The sequence below is a fragment of the Pleurodeles waltl genome, chromosome 11, assembly GCF_031143425.1.
Source record: "Pleurodeles waltl isolate 20211129_DDA chromosome 11, aPleWal1.hap1.20221129, whole genome shotgun sequence".
Lineage (NCBI taxonomy): Eukaryota > Metazoa > Chordata > Amphibia > Caudata > Salamandridae > Pleurodeles > Pleurodeles waltl.
Window position 1 is genome coordinate 739,237,449 of NC_090450.1, and position 15,972 is coordinate 739,253,420.

General features: G+C 42.5%; 1 protein-coding gene across 4 annotated transcripts in view; it reads right to left on the bottom strand.

The window, feature by feature from the left end:
• Positions 1-153: 153 nt before the first annotated feature.
• The window catches only part of OSBP2 (oxysterol binding protein 2), a 1,025,274-nt gene continuing 1,009,455 nt past the window's right edge, over positions 154-15,972 (bottom strand). For all 4 annotated transcript variants that reach the window (XM_069214447.1, XM_069214445.1, XM_069214446.1 and 1 more), the window contains one exon: positions 154-9,510. In XM_069214447.1, coding sequence (XP_069070548.1) covers positions 9,368-9,510 — 143 coding nt within the window. In that variant the 3' untranslated portion in view covers positions 154-9,367. The remainder of the gene's footprint in view (positions 9,511-15,972) is intronic.

The window sequence follows — 15,972 nt, forward strand, 5'->3', positions numbered from 1 at the left end:
CTGTGCACAAGAAACTGATGTTCCCAGGATGTGACAATGGCTTCAATGACTGGAGCTATGTTTGCAACAAAATGTTACCTGACTACAACTGGTGATGGGATAGAGAGAAGAGGAGCCAATTATCAACGTGTGAAAGACTGTCAAACAATATCACAGATTTAAGAATTAATGTTTATTGGTTATACTGTGGACACCCAATGTACTGACCAATAAGAGATCGAGAAATTACTTTGTGAATTTGACTCATCACGGCTGCACATACCAGGAGAAGCAAAGTTCCAGATGCCCTTCCTTCCTAGCCTTTAGCCTCATCGCGTAATTACTACTACTATTGATTGTTCATGCTATTGATGCTGTGTCAATAGCTTGATGCACTTTCTAAGTTGGTTCAGTTAACTCAGAGCCCAATCGTGGCTGTGCCAATTCCCTTCACTTCCCCTTACCAATGAAGACTCAACGAGTTTCCACTGACGAAGAAATCTCTGCTTGCTGATCCATACAGGAGTTATAATAACTGCAAATATCTTTGTTGTAGGTTTTTATCTTTCTTTTATGTACCAACCTAGTCAGATGTTTTCCAAATTATGTTTTTTGTCTATTTTTCTATTTGCATGAAGCCCAAACAAGCCATTCAAATCAGAGGGTTAGTGTGTCACTGTTACAATAGTCATTATCAACAAGGGATTGTCTTTTATTCGTCTGCTAACAAAGGTATGCCATTTCTCTCCCGCAGGTATTGTTGGGTTGTACGGTAGCCTATGAATGATTAATGATCAATGCGCTGTCTAAATTGAGATTCTTAAGCCGTTTTGGTCAGCCTGTGTTGTTTGTATATGCGTATTATTTAGTGCTGAGATTGATTTACGTAATATCAGCATTGTTAAACTAGGGAAATAAACTTTCTAACTTTACTAAAAGGTGTGGGTCATGGTGTGTGAAGTTTGATGAGTCAAATGTCCCAATAACGATTTACTGAACTTGTTGTCCTGCTGCTGTTTAAGGTCATGAGTAAAATTTGTGTCCATGCTGGATCACTCTCAGCGGAGTCAAAAGGTCCATCAAACCTCTAACACGTCCCCTTGTCAATAAATTATAAAAGACCAAATAAGACCAGACAAGCTCACATAGACATATCCCCTGTGTCTCCAAATCTGTTATAGGGGTGACATGCAGCCACCACAGACCTATCAGTGAGCTCCGGAAGTATGAATATACTTGAATTTTTCTCCTCCCTTCTGATTCACGGAGGTTGCTCTTACAGTCTGTGTCATCCTCTCACACAGTTTCGGAGGGAAGGCGGCTGCTGCTCTGTGCTGCCTTGAACGACTGAATGGTGTCACGTTACTAATCGTTTACAATAATTTATTATACTAGTCATTTTAAATAACATGTTACTTTTTGTGGATACCTATATACTGTTTAGGCCAGGCTTTTTTCGTGATAAAGGTATTTAACAAGAGCACAAGGGATCAAATCTTTGCAATGAAATTAAATTTTCAGAAAATGTGCCCAGTGAAACTTAGGTCTGGTTGTTTTTCTCTGTATGGGGATTGTAACTTGGAATTTGCAAGGCAGAAGAAAGTAATGACGTCTCATGGTAGTTGTACTATGGTATGGAATTTGATGGTTTTTCTCGCTCTCTCTCTCTCTCCCTATGTATGTATATATATATATATATATATATGAAGTAAATGCATTATTTAGAATCAATATACTAATAAATGGGCATTTCCGCATTGATTCATACAGGACAAAAGTCAAATCCCATTTCATTACCACAGTACAGTATAAATGAAGTGAAAAAGCATTGCTTTCAGTCTCACAGATGTTATGAGGACTTCACAGAAGAAACACCTCTGTTAATGGTCATGAGTCATGATACAATAGTTTCACTGTGATTTTATCTCAATGAATGGATTTAAACCCTTGTACCCTGGTTCTACTTAAATAGCTTTTTCATAACCCCTAATCATGATTAAATAGCAAGGCAAACACCATATGATTATAAGTAGATGCTATTTATTACCACTGTTGAGGGACTGAATGGGGAACATTACCCAATCAAGGCTTGAGTTCTCTTGGGCCATGGTCTCTACTCACACTCAACAATGTTATGATAAAAAAGGTTACTTACCTGTAACTACAGTTCTTTAGCATCTGTGTCTTTCACAGATTCACATGGTTTCATTATTCCATGTTGACAAGCTGGGAACTCTCAGGAGTCAATGCTAACATAGCAGTATTCAATACAACAACTAACATGGAAAACAAACTGAAATCCATCATAGACTACAAGTAGCCCAAGCACCACATTTTATGACCCACATACTGGCCATTGAGGTGGAGGGGTTCAGGGTGTTAACCTTCCTCAGAGGCTCCGACTATCAGATTTTCATAGATCATAGTTTGGATAAATGAAACAGGTTTCTCCATGAACAGGAAGGAGGGTATGTGCATGTAAATCTATAAAAGATGTCAATGCTCAAGAACTGTAGTTACAGGGTATTTATTCTTCTTCAGTGCTGGATCCCTCATTGATTCAGATCATGCTTTAATTAAAATGACCAAAGCAGTTAATTATAATAAGCAAGCAGCACAGACAGAATGAGGCTTACCTTAGCAAAGCAGATTGTGCAGCACTTGCCCCCCCCAACTGGTACTTCAGTTTTCATCTGATTATCCTGGTGATAATACTTGAGAAAGGTATTGAAATCCAAGTCACTGCCTTACAAATATCTTTTTAAAGGCATTCAAAGAGGAGGACACCTGTGTGTAGTGTAGTGCGTTTCAATTCTGTTCCTTAGAGGGCAGACCTAGAAGAAAAGACACGGGAACCTTTTGCAGAAATTGAGGGTTCATAGTTAATGTCACCTCGTTCTTTTAAAAATGTAGGCCATGATGGTGTGATGAAAAATGCCTGAATTTCACTAACATGTCTACCTGACATTATGGATAACAGAAAGGCTATTTCCATGATAACATTTGATGGGATGCTTTATGAATTGGCTTGCAATGGTTTCTCATAAGAGCACCTAGCACTGTATAAAAAGAAAACCAGTTTGGACGATTTTTCACTACTTGCAGAGAATGTGCGGATAAGGGCTTTCATTAATTCCTTCAACATTCTAGCCGAGAACCGTAGTGGTGAATTTGGTGATGGGTATGTATAGACAGAGGCCTGATGCACTCTAATAGAGGAATGCTTTAGGTCGGGAAATGGCATCTGCAGAAGGTTAATTAAGGATGCATTATAAGAAAGAATGATCCTTACAGGCACTTACACTTGCCGGGATTTCAAGGAGGCTATTCTAGGTCTGTAGCAGACAGGTAGTTAGGTGTAGGGAGGCCAGATTGTGATAGAAATGTGCCCTTGGTTCTTGGATAGGACATAAGTGTCTGCTTTGAATCTCATTGGGGTCTTAATCAACAAATCCCAGTGGTTCGTGTACAAAAACTAATTGTTATATACTGGTGCAATGAGGATGATTCTGCATGCTTCTTTCTTCAGCTCCTAATAGATCCTTGGGATCAGGAGATTCAGAGAAAAATCAAAGCACATTTTCCTCACTAATGAATCAAAAGTGCTTCCCCTTGAGTCCCAGGAAACCACCTTCGGTTTGTGAAAGAATGGCATTTGAAAATTTCTTGTGTTGAGAGCAGATCTAGGATAAGCATGTCCCACCTTTGAAAAGCCAATTGTAATCATCCGTCGTCCAGTTTCCATTCCTAAAAGTCTTTGTTTCATCTGCTTAAGGGATCCACAATGCCGTTCTGGTGGAATGGCACATTCTGTTATAAAGAGTCTCAATGTTTCAATCCACAGTGCCAAAGATGCTGAGCTTACTGTGACAGTGGTTGAGTTTGTTCTCCGTGTTTTCCTATGTAATAAAGAGCAGTCACATATTAAGACCTGTCAACACGCAGTTAGTGGTAAGAAAGCCTTCAGATAAAACCTGACTAGCCTGAGCTCCAGCAAGATTATGTGAAGGTTTTGCCCGTGGTGAAACCAAAGACCACTAGTTGTAAGGTTTTGTAAGTGAGCATAATAAACTTTCAACAATGCATCTGTCATCAGGTGATATGCAACACCATTACTATCTGAACCTGCTTAAATATTGTTTTTGATTATTCACATTTCAAGGTGCCCTTAATTTATGTAATTATTTCTATCTGGCCATCCCATGAATCTGAAATTTGTTTCTACTGAAAGTCTAACTGTTCGTTTAGAAGTTTCATTCTTAATTGCCATCTGGATATCAACGGGTTGCAGGATGACATCGTCTTAATAGTACCTTGTTCCTGCATGCTGCTATTTGAGATTTTTCAGGATGTCTTATATTAGATTCATCCGCCTTAGCCCCTTTCCTGTGAAGGATATTCTTTTAGGATGTCTACGTAGATGCTTCCCTGTAAAAACAGGATACATTAAGTTGCTGTGAGCACTGACTTTTTGTTGTTTAGATCGATGCACAAACTTTCCAGAAGCTCTGGTGTTCTGTTGACTGCCATTGATGTAAGTTGTCACAAACAAGCTTCAATCAGCTAGTAGTCCAAGTGTGGAAAAATGCTCACCCCTTGTTTTTGTTGAAGTGCTGCTACCAGTGCTAAGCATCTGGTAAACATGCTTGGTTCTGAATTGAGACCAAACGGAAGGGCCAGGAATAGATAATTTGCTTCCTTCCACCATAAAACAAAGATAATGTTGGTGTTGTAAATGTATGGGCAGATTAAAATATGCATCCTCTAGGCTTATTGATGTTAAGTGATCTGAACGGTTTATTGACTAAAGGATGCCTGGCAGAGAAATTGTTGTGAAGCCATGCTTATTTATGAATTTGTTCCAAGAGGGGCGACAATCTCGATTCCAGTAGCAAATAAAGCAAAACCTAGAATAAAAACCTTGTGAAGAAGACTGATCATTTCCAGTTGTAAAGCCTATAAATGTAAATAATTAACTTTTCTAGGAAGCTTTGGTAGAGGCCTTGCTAGTAATTCTGTTGAGTACTCATACCTTATTATGTCAAACTCCGAGTGGTTAGATGTCATTTCATGCCAGGCTTGGAGGTACGCTAGGATCTTTCCCCCTTCATGCATGGGAGATGAGGGGTGCAGGCCTGCCTGTGAAGTCATGTACTGAGGGCCTTGTCCTGTCACCGGTTGGAGTATGGACCCTTGTCTTTCCATTGGTGTTTTCCTCCTGATTAATAGTTACCTGTAAGGATGAACACTGCTCTTTGATCCTGGTTGGTAAGAGCCCTCTGCTTTTATGGACATTGTCTAGAATATGGCTAGTCTTGTTTTCTTTTTAGCATACCAAGAGATCAGGCCATATCATTACGAGTTGTTATAACCGGTAGCACCTCATCCATATTTCCCAATCAAATGCTATCCATAGAAAGGCATGTCCGGCACCCTGCAATATAACTCTGGGTAAATAACGTTCTTCACAGCCTCCTGCTCATCATCAAAAGAGCACGTGTTGCTATCTGGCAAAATCCAGTATTGGAAGCATACAGAGAGGCATTCTTAAGCGCTGATGACATATCCTCAACTTCTTTAATAATGGACCTCACTTGGTGATGATGTTCCTCTGGCAGGTTTTCCATGAAAGGGGCAATGACGTGCCACAACTGCTAATCCTAACTAGACAGTATGCCATTGGTGTTTGTTATTGTCACTGAAGTCGCTGCAAAAACACTCATCATATTAGGGGGGTGGGGGTTACCCTCACAATTTGCAGGGACTGAACAGGGTGCTGATGGATCATGTGATCGTCTGTGCACCACTTCAGAAATTACAGAATCTGTTATTCTCCAATTCATCAACCAGGCAGGGCAGAAACCAGAGCCTTATGCTTCTTTTCTAGGTGAGAAACGAAATCTGTTCCTGGAACTGGATTCCTCATTTAGAACACACCCAGACGTGGTTGAGTGGTTTAGGATAATAATAGAACAAATTGATCTTTATAATTTATCTATAAAACCAACCTAGAAATACGTTTTTTGAACAGTGACGATAGGAAGCTTGAATTTATGTGATGCCTTTTCAAATGGAAATAATGGATGCCATCTTCTGGAGAATCTTGGTGTGCTGGTTCTGAACTGGGATCTTTAACTGGAACACAACTGTCCCATTCCTGGTGCTGGTGATTATCATATTGACTGTCATCCCTTTTTTGTTGATTGAAATCATCATTGTCCACATCAGAGGTCATATTGTGTGCTATTGCTGGTAATGAATCAGTTATCAGTTGACACAAAACCTCCTCACAGGGCACAAATGCAGGCAGTGTTCTGAAAATAATATATGGAGGAGCTGCTCTTGGTGATGTGGCAAATGTGATGGAGATTCTTCTGGTGATGTCCAGGAAATCTATGCACATTTGTACCATAAGCGTTTGAGAATAAAGTGGATATTCCCAGTAAGGCTGAGGTCTATCATACCTCAAAGGTTCCTGATAATCCAGGTCTCTTCGTCTTCTTCAGAGTCTCCTAGAACATACTCAATGTCCAATTCATGGGGCCTTCTACTTATCAAGTCTCATAAGAATGACCATCGTCATCATCCATATAGATTTGGTCACCTTCTTCACTTACTTGCTCATCATCACAGTGGCAAGAAAATATGATTTGCAGCAGTACAGTAGACAGCTCTGGCGTAATTCTTATTTATGAGACCAGCGATAAGATTGGTACCACTTCCAAAATTGGTTTCTGAGCCAGCAACAGAGATAAAGTGATAGACACCATTGTCAATGACTCTACTGTAGATGAAATAGTTGTTGGCGGATAAGAGATTGCTTTCTTTGTCAATGGAACTGTTGGTGCTGGTGAGAAGCACATCATCCACCAAGTAGGCTTCTTTGTCGGCTGAGTCAGCGGGGAAGGACTTTGTTGTCGATGGAATTGGGATTGCCGTTGACAGTGTGGTACTGGCTGAAAAGGTTGGTTTCTTTGTCGACTGCCTGGTCTTCATCACCAGGTAGGCTTTGTCACTAGCCAAATGGTCTTTGTCAAAGAGATAGACTTTGTCATGGATTAAACTGTCTTTTTGATTTGGGTATCCATCAACAGTGTGCTCATCATCAGAGTAAACTTCAACAAAGATTTAGGCTTACTCTTGCCTGTCAAAGATGTGATCGACGATGACAATGCACTCAGGGGGATGAGCCCACAATGGTAGATGATTTTGCTTTTGGGCCCTCAACCTTGGCTACATCAGTCAGAAGTCTGTGTCTTCAAGGCACTTGCAGAGAGCCTTTTTATGCAAGTCATCTGGAACTCAGCAGATGAGCCAGCATCGAAGTCCCTGAAACTAGCCAGTTTCATCTTACGCTTTTTCACTTCAGAGGGGATATGTGTGGGGTAACCTCAGAGGGGATATGTGAGGGGTACTCTACACTGAAGCCTGTCCTGTCTAATCAGCATTTAACGGACAGGAAGGCAACCCTCTCTGTCATTAAATGTTTTTGAATTGACTGTCCAATAGATAACAGTTTTTGGGGTCAAGCCAAGATTTGTGGAGGCAGTAAATACATTTTGTGTGGTCTTCTGTAAAAAGTTTCCTCCCCCCACAAATTGAATGTGGCTTAAACAAGTCCAATACAAACTACCATGGGCAAGGGATAAACCTCCAAGTCAAAGAAAAGGGAGCAGCATCTGCTTACCCTCTACAGCTTGGAGTAAATGAGTCCCAAGGAACCACAAAAAGTATATTTTGTGAGGAGGAGGGCAGAGCTCAAAGGATTCCTTCATATCTCAAGACACGTGGAAGAAAACCGGACATTGGCGCTCCTTACGAGGGTTAGAGCCCTGAGCTTCTCCATCCCACTGGCCAGAGATTGTGTCATACACGAGGCTACTTTTGGTCTATGGAGGTTTTTAACTTGTTTTCAGTGTTACATGCTGTGTTTAATACTGCTGTGTTAACGTTGAGTACCGAAAGTTCCCAGAGTGATGCTTGTGATATTTCACCCATGTGTATCTAAGAAAGATCCAGCGCTGAACAGCATATTACACTCTGCACATCTTTCTATATATGTAAATCAAATAATCACATTTATGTCCTGCAAAAATGACTGTAGCAGTGGGTTTGGGCAACAATTTGGTGTTATGTTAACAGTGCAATGTTATAACATGAATATGTTTTTAAAGATATCCGGTACTAATGGTAAGCAACACCAGCTCTAAAAGCCATTAATTCAACAGATGTTGAATTCACTACTTTGGCCCTCTCTACATTCTCAGAGAGCCCTGATCTTGCTTTTTGATCTATGTTGCACTTCCTCAAAGCACAGACACAGAAGCACTATTCAGATAGCCTTCTTCAATTGATCACATTTTGGCACAAGGAAAGAACAAACCATGTTAGATGTTACTAGGACCCACAGTGAGAAAGCGATTAGCAACCATTGTGGACCTTCAACTTCCCGAAGATATTTCAAGCTGGAATTTCCCTGCCCCAAAGCCCATAAGGGATCGAGGGCAAAGAACCAACCAACAGAGGGATCTTTGAGGTGGCGTTTCAGGAAACAGAACTGGAATTTCCCTTCCCCAAAGCCCATAAGGGATCGAGGGCAAAGAACCAACCAACAGAGGGATCTTTGAGGTGGTGTTTCAGGAAACAGAACTGGAATTTCCCTTCCCCAAAGCCCATAAGGGATCGAGGATACAGAACCAACCAACAGAGGGATCTTTGAGGTGGCGCTTCAGGAAACAAATCTTATTATCCTTCAGCCACAACTCAAATGTGCATCTTTATAGCTACAAACATTAATATCACCAAATTATCTAGGTTTTTTTTTTACCTGAACTGTAGTCATTATTATATTAAAATCACAAAAGCTTAAGTGAACACAGCAGATTTGTTTTTTATCCTGAAAAATAAAATCCAGTTTTTTTTCCATAGTCTTGTCACTGGTTAGAAATCTTCGTGCTTGCATGGACCACATATGTCCGGTTGTAGAAGCAAGTAGGAACTTGAGGCAGACATTTTATAAATATCAGAGGAAAAAGGAAATAAGTTCCATCCTGTTCTACTTCTTAGTTAGATGCTAAAAAATCGTCATCTTAACGAAAATAAAAACATTTTCCTGCAAGTGTATATAAAATGTGTTTGGAATTCCTGTATGTCGCTTTTGAGTTCTTGGTTTTAATGCTACGCTCACACTGAGTTTGGTGCTGTGACAGATTGTGGTTAATCCCATGGCTCCTTCACATGACTGGGTGTGTCACCCATTGGGCTTGGACCACTACTCTTATTGCAGGTTTCTATTGTCCGTGGCTGATCTTGCTTTTCACATCTCTGAATCCTTCTTCCCTGCCAGATGAAAAGCCTCATGGGCCAATCAGTTTGGTGATGCAGGGGTTCAGAAGATATCTGGGCACATAGACCAGTCATTCTTTTGCTTTGACTCCCAGTAGCCGCCTTTATATACACAGCTTAGTTCTCCAGAGACAGGGTCCAACTTGCGCTCGAACCACAGGGGCTGATACCCTTGGAAATCCTTGCCTGTAGTGGAAGCAAAACAAAAACACCTTTAAACAACTTTTTTTCCACAGAACGAAGAAGCAACACAATTTGTGGCCTTACAGATTTCACCTGCCATCCTAAAGTAACTATAATTTACCTTCAGACATATCTATTAGTGATGAACAGACATCATCCTTATACCGACCAAGAACTTTGAATCTGTAAGATGATTTGTGTTTTGATGTATTATTACACAATCAACAAGGCGACGGATGGAATGTTTTGTATACTTACTGATTTATTATTAAGCATTTTAGACTGGAAACGATCATAAGCAGACCCCTGCAACTTAGTGTATGGGAGCTTAAACTATCCAGGAATACAGGGGAGGAGTACAGCAAGTGAGATGATATAAAACTGGCAACATAGAATTATAGATGGGTAACTATCAACACAGGGATGCTTTTCATAGAGGGGTTTTAGGGAAATCATAGACAAAGAGACTGAAGTTGGAGTTGTCTGTAATATCACTCAAAACTGCAAGTGTTTGTCCCTTCTTTTGAAGCCATCAGACAATGCATTCCATATCCTCGCAGTGGTCTGCAACTGTATAAGATTTTTCCAGTTGTGGCCTTTATTTGGGTATTAAGGTAGCTGTGCATTAGTAACATCTCTAAGAATTCCATCATGCGGAAATCCATCAAAATATCAGGCCAGTACTCAGTGCTGAATAGATAAGCCCCAAATTAACAAACAAAGTCCCCGTTTTTGACAGGATTAGAGTGAAGAGTAATCAAGGTTAAAGGTGATAATCACACATTGTTGCTTTAATTGTAATTTGCAAACAGCATGTCATATTCAGTAGTTGATTTATCTTTGTGTATGGTTATATGGCTTGCAGTTTATCTTAACTCAAAGCCAACACCGGAAGGGTCTGGAAGGCCTAGGGCTTTTTGAAGCTGATAAACTGGTGTAATTGTTATGTTTTAACCTTTTTTAGGTCTGTTATCATTGTTGATCTCGGATGAGGTCTAAATCAATACACTTGTCTGTCTGTCTGGTGTACAAAGGCAACCAATAGAGAGTACTATACCATACACACGTCACAACCTCTCGCTTATTGCTGGGCCCACACCTGTTTTGCTGCACTGCGTGATCCATGCCTGCCTTCGCTTCTTTCTCCAGTGACTTTACAGTGACGCTGCCTACACGCTGACGACCCTTAGCAGGTACCCATAAGGTAACTTATCACCTAGTTGCTACAAGAGGACAGAATTTGGATCTTACCTGTCCTAGTTTGACCTCTACAAGCCCCCACAGGTTTCACAGAATTCGGACTCAACAACTGCCATCGTACTCAGACCATGACACTATGCCATGGATCATTGCTCTGTGACCATACCTCTCTCGTTGCTACCAGTCTCTTCCTCCCCTTCAATAAACTGGACTATATTTACCTCTTGGTAATCCGTTCACCTCCATATTTTATCCATGTATACATTATTGCTCTATATATATTTATGTGTTATCAGTGATATTAGTTATTTTGTTAAGCACCGGACTATATTAAAGCTAGAGATACTTAGAGACCACAAGCAACAGTGTGTTCCACACAAGTAAGCCATTTGTATTTTAATTTTCGACAACTACCTTGGACAATATCTTTATGTAGTGTGATCGTCACTAACGTCACATTTGTACACCACTCTCCAGCCTTGAAAAAGCCCCTGGCTTTCCAGCACTTAGGGAGAAAAATGTGTGGGCTGATGCACAGACTTACAAAAAACTGCAATCCACTTATCAGACAATAAGTTAAATAACCTATGTGAACATATACATGAGAACAGTAAAGAAACTACTGAATAGTATGGGTGGGGCTTTTAAATTACAGCAAAAATTACAATATGTGTGATTGTTACCTTTACGTTTGTGTACCCTATACCATCACTCTATTTGTTGAACATAAAAGATGAGACAGAGGGCTTTCCTCATGTTCACATGAATATATTAGGGACATCATAGACAAAGAGACTGAAGCTTGAGTTCTGTGTAATATCACTCAAAGCTGCAGGTGTTTGTCCCTTCTTTTGAAGCCAACAGACAATGTATTCTAGAGATAACTACTTATTTCTCGTATATGGCTAGAACACTGTGGTATGAAAGAGTTGTGGGGCCCTAACGTATGCCCCACAAAATCCTAGTTTTATTGGATTTAGCTTATGGTTATTTATTAATTGTACACCCATGATGTACATATTTCATCCGTGTGCTAAAGTCAACAGCATTCAAAAGAGGATCTCCTGGAAAAGTATAAAGGAGGGAATGAAGGTGGGGTTGAAGCATGCCAATTCATGGGGGCATCCCAGATCTTCCAAACAGCACTGCTCTCTTGCATATTTAGGGTCTCACTGGTTATACACCAGATTGTGGCGACCACCAGCAATCATCAATTCTCAGATCACACTTTCCTCCCTGTCTTTGTAACACACGAATACTTTAATGATTATCCTACTAACCAGTCCAGTATCCTGCAGTTTTCACTGTAAGGTCACATCTTCTGACACCTGTGACTAAGCATACAGCTCCGTTTTACACTCCTTTCATTTTTTTGGGAGACAAAGGCTTAAAATCTGGGAAGGAATTGATTAATGTTCCTAGTGCTGATGCTCTCTAACAAACGGAATGCTTTTCATTTTCAGACAGAATCATAACCATCTTACAGCTAGTAATGCAAATGTAAGTCTACATGTATGAAAAAATAAAGAAAGGAGGTATAGAATTAATTCCCCATAGGAAAATGTGCTCTCCGCTACAGTAAAAACACCTAACGGAATTACACCAAACGTGATATGAAGTTAGAACTTTACTCAGGTGTGTGCCTTTACTTGATAAGGCACAATTCAGCTGAGTAGCTTTTTGAGATAGTTATGTTACAAAAAGGTGCCGGTGGGCTTCAGGGGATTAAGTACACAGATTTCTTGACAAGTTATTGATTTACCTATAACTTTCACTCCGTTTTTTGAACGTGCACTAAATTTAGCCTACACTTTGCATGTTTAACTTACTGAATACATTTTCTATTTCATTCAGATGAGTCAAGGGGGAACCTGTTAAAAGGGGAGTTAAAAATGGGAGTGAAATTGCTAATAATAACAGAACTGTTTGATTAATCTCCACAATATTTGACAAATGTTGAGTCTGCTTGGGTTTCTCTTAGCATGTCAAGTTTGTTCTAGATCCTCTAATTGGGACAAAGTTACCAGTTGGAAAAGTATTTCTCTGGCCAACAACTCTGAAATCATTTATCAAATCTGCACAAAAGTTACCATGAAATAGCATCAGTTGCTAAGTTTTGGCATGTAAATGTTTGTGCATATCTGGATTTGATGAAAAAACATAAAAGCATGGGGGTCAAAAAGGACAAGTTACTTACCTTCGATATCACCTTATCTGGCAGAGACAGTACCCCTGCACGCCGTTAGGTAGCGTCGATCGGCTCCACATCCGCAACAGATATGACGTTGTGGGACCTATATAGGGAGCACACATCAGGACTGTCAGAACTAGATTCAAATCCCATCTGGGCATAATGAATGGGGAAGGAGGAAACATATGAGTAAGGCCCTTAAGGAACCTATTTACAATAGGAGATTTAAACAAAGAAGGCTGATCAGTCAGCCGTAAGGAAGCAGAGAATGTAGACAAATAACATTTGAGAGTGCCCAAAGCAGAGCCCTACTGGGTCAATTAAAGTACAAACAATAGCACCTCAAAGAGAGGTGTATACTGTTTTGGTGGAGGGACGCCTGGCTGCCAAGATAATGATACAGACTTCGGGCAGGTCAAAAGCTGTCAACTGCCGTCGCTCAATCTCCATACAAGAAGGCGGAGCCTTGACAAGTTTTGGATGGAGAACCCTCCCCCGTTGCTGCGATTCTCCCATGTGGCCGCCCCATCCCAGGAGTGACACATCTGTCACTACTGCCAGGTCCAGTTGCAGAAGAGAGAGGGGTCTGATGATGACCCAATCGCGGTTTGTCAACCACCACTGCAGATCTTGCGCAGTTTCCTTTGAGCTCTGGACCATGTTGAAGAAATTCCCCTGATGCTGCTCCCACTTGAACTCCAGATTCCACGACAGAGCCCGCATACGCCAACAGGTGTGTGTCACCAACAGAATGCAGATCTCGCTTGGAAGCAGAAGCCAGAAACTGCACTGGGTCCTGAACAGCTCTGATGAAAGGGAGCATCTGAGAGGGAGCCAGGTGTGACTTTGGCATGTTTATAGTGAACCTTAGTGAATGCAGTAGGTCCGCCGTAGTCTGTAGGTGGGAGATGACAGCCTGAGGTGAGCTCACCTTCAACAGCTAATCGAGACAGGGAAAGACTGAAACCCATGATCTGCGCAGATGAGCTATGACCAGCTCCATCACCTTGGTGAACACCTGAGGGGCTCTGGTAAGGCCAAAGGGGGGCCCAGTGAACTGAAAGTGTTTGTGGCCAACCATGAACTGCAAGTAGCATCTGTGGGCAGGCAGGACGGGAATGTGGAAGTAAGCGTCCTGCAAGCCCAATGCTACAATCCAGTCTCCTGGATCCAGGGCAGATAGAACCTGAGCCAGAGTGAGGATTCTGAACTTCTCCTTCTTGAGGAAGAGATTGTGGGACTAAAGGTCTAGGAAACGGCGGAGGCCCTTGTCCTTCTTGGGCACTAGAAAGGAGCAGGAATAACAACCACAACCTACTTCTGGCACATGAACCCTATCTATGGCTCTCTTGGCCAAGAAATCTGTAACCTTCTCGCAGAGAAGTGCCAAGTGATCCTCTGTGATCTGATGAAAGGATGGTGACATGGATGGAGGTGTAGTCTCGAAGGGGAAGGAGCTGCCTCTCTAGACTAGCTGCAAAACCCACATGTCTGATGTGGACTGCCAGGGGCACAGGTGATGGTGAATTCTGCCTCCGACTGGTCTCTAGTGAGGAAGCGTCAGACTAGGAAGGTTTGGGGGTAGCTGCAGGGTGTGGACTGGCTAGACCTTTGGCTCCCTGAACCACGAGGATGGTGGATCCCATGTTCCTGGCCACGCAGATGCTGGGCAGCATGTGTGGCATAGTGGTTGGAGGGGAATGGAGGTAGTAGGGTGCCCTTCCGTAGCCATGAAAGGGGCAAAAAGCAGACTGAGGTGGATGAGGAGCCACCACGAGGCCCAATGTCCTGGCTGTATCACGAGAATCCTTGAAGCACTCATGCGCTGAGTCTACTTTGTCTCCAAAGAGACTCGTGCCATCAAAGGGCATGTCCAGAGAATTGGCTTGGACATCCCCTGAAAAGTCAGACATCCTCAACCAGGTGTGGCACCTCAGGACCACTGTCAATGCAACTGCTCTGCCCAGTGAGCCAGTCATATCTAGTCCACATCTGATTGTGAACTTTGCAACGTCTCTCCCATCACCAACAGCTTGAGTGAGTACAGCCCGAGCCTCCTCTAGGACCTGTGGCAGCACTTGCACAACTGTATCTGACAGCGTCTGGGAGTAAAGGCCTGAAAGGCATGCAGTATCCACGGACCACGATGTCAGGCTGGAGGAAGAAAACATTTTCTTCTCAAGTTGTTCCAGCCTTTTGGATTCCCTATGTGGGGGGCCGAAGGGAACATGCCCTGGGATGTAGAGTTGTGAATAACCACGCACTCAGGGGAGGGGTGTTGCATCAGTGATGCTGGGTCAGTTGGAGCAGGTCAATGGTGGCAGGCAATAGTCCTGTTCACAGGAGCCTCTGTGCAGGGTTTGGACCAGGTACCAAGCAGGACATCAGTAAGGACTTCATTGAAGGGAAATAAGGGTTCAGAGGATGAAGCCCCGGGCTGAAGCACCTCTGTCAGAAGGTTAGTCCTGACTGCCACTGAAGGCAGTTCGAGGCCCAGGTCCTCTACCGCTCTTCACACCACCATAGAATAGGACACTTCCTCCTCCATAGTCATGGTAGGGGGGAAAAGCCTGCCAGGGTCAGGGGAAGTATCCAGACCAATGGCTTCATGCAGGTTCGCACGCTAGTCCAAAGGGTTTTGTAGCTGGCATTCTAGAGGGTCCAGCGACCCCTCCCATTCCTCACCACTCCCCAACCCATAGGAATAAGGGTCATGATTAGGCATAGGGGCAAGGCCAATGTCAAAGTCAGATGCTGCGCGGTATGACGCTGGTCCGGTTCCGTGTCGGAGTCGGCAATGAGAATGTGGTTGACCCCACCTGGGGCCACAGTGGACCTCTTGAGCATTAATGCCAGAACCAGCCTTGGGGAAGGTGAAGGTGGTCTGACTGACACCGGTTCAGATCCAGGAATGGATCCATGTGTACCCCCTGGAGCCAAGGCAGCCGGCATGGAACCCTAGGGAGCCCCTTCCAACCCCACAGGGCCGGGAAGTGCTTCAGCGGAGTCAGACTGCCCAAAGATGAGGCATAGGGCCTCATAAAACTCCTTGAACTAGGTAGAGGTTGCTACGG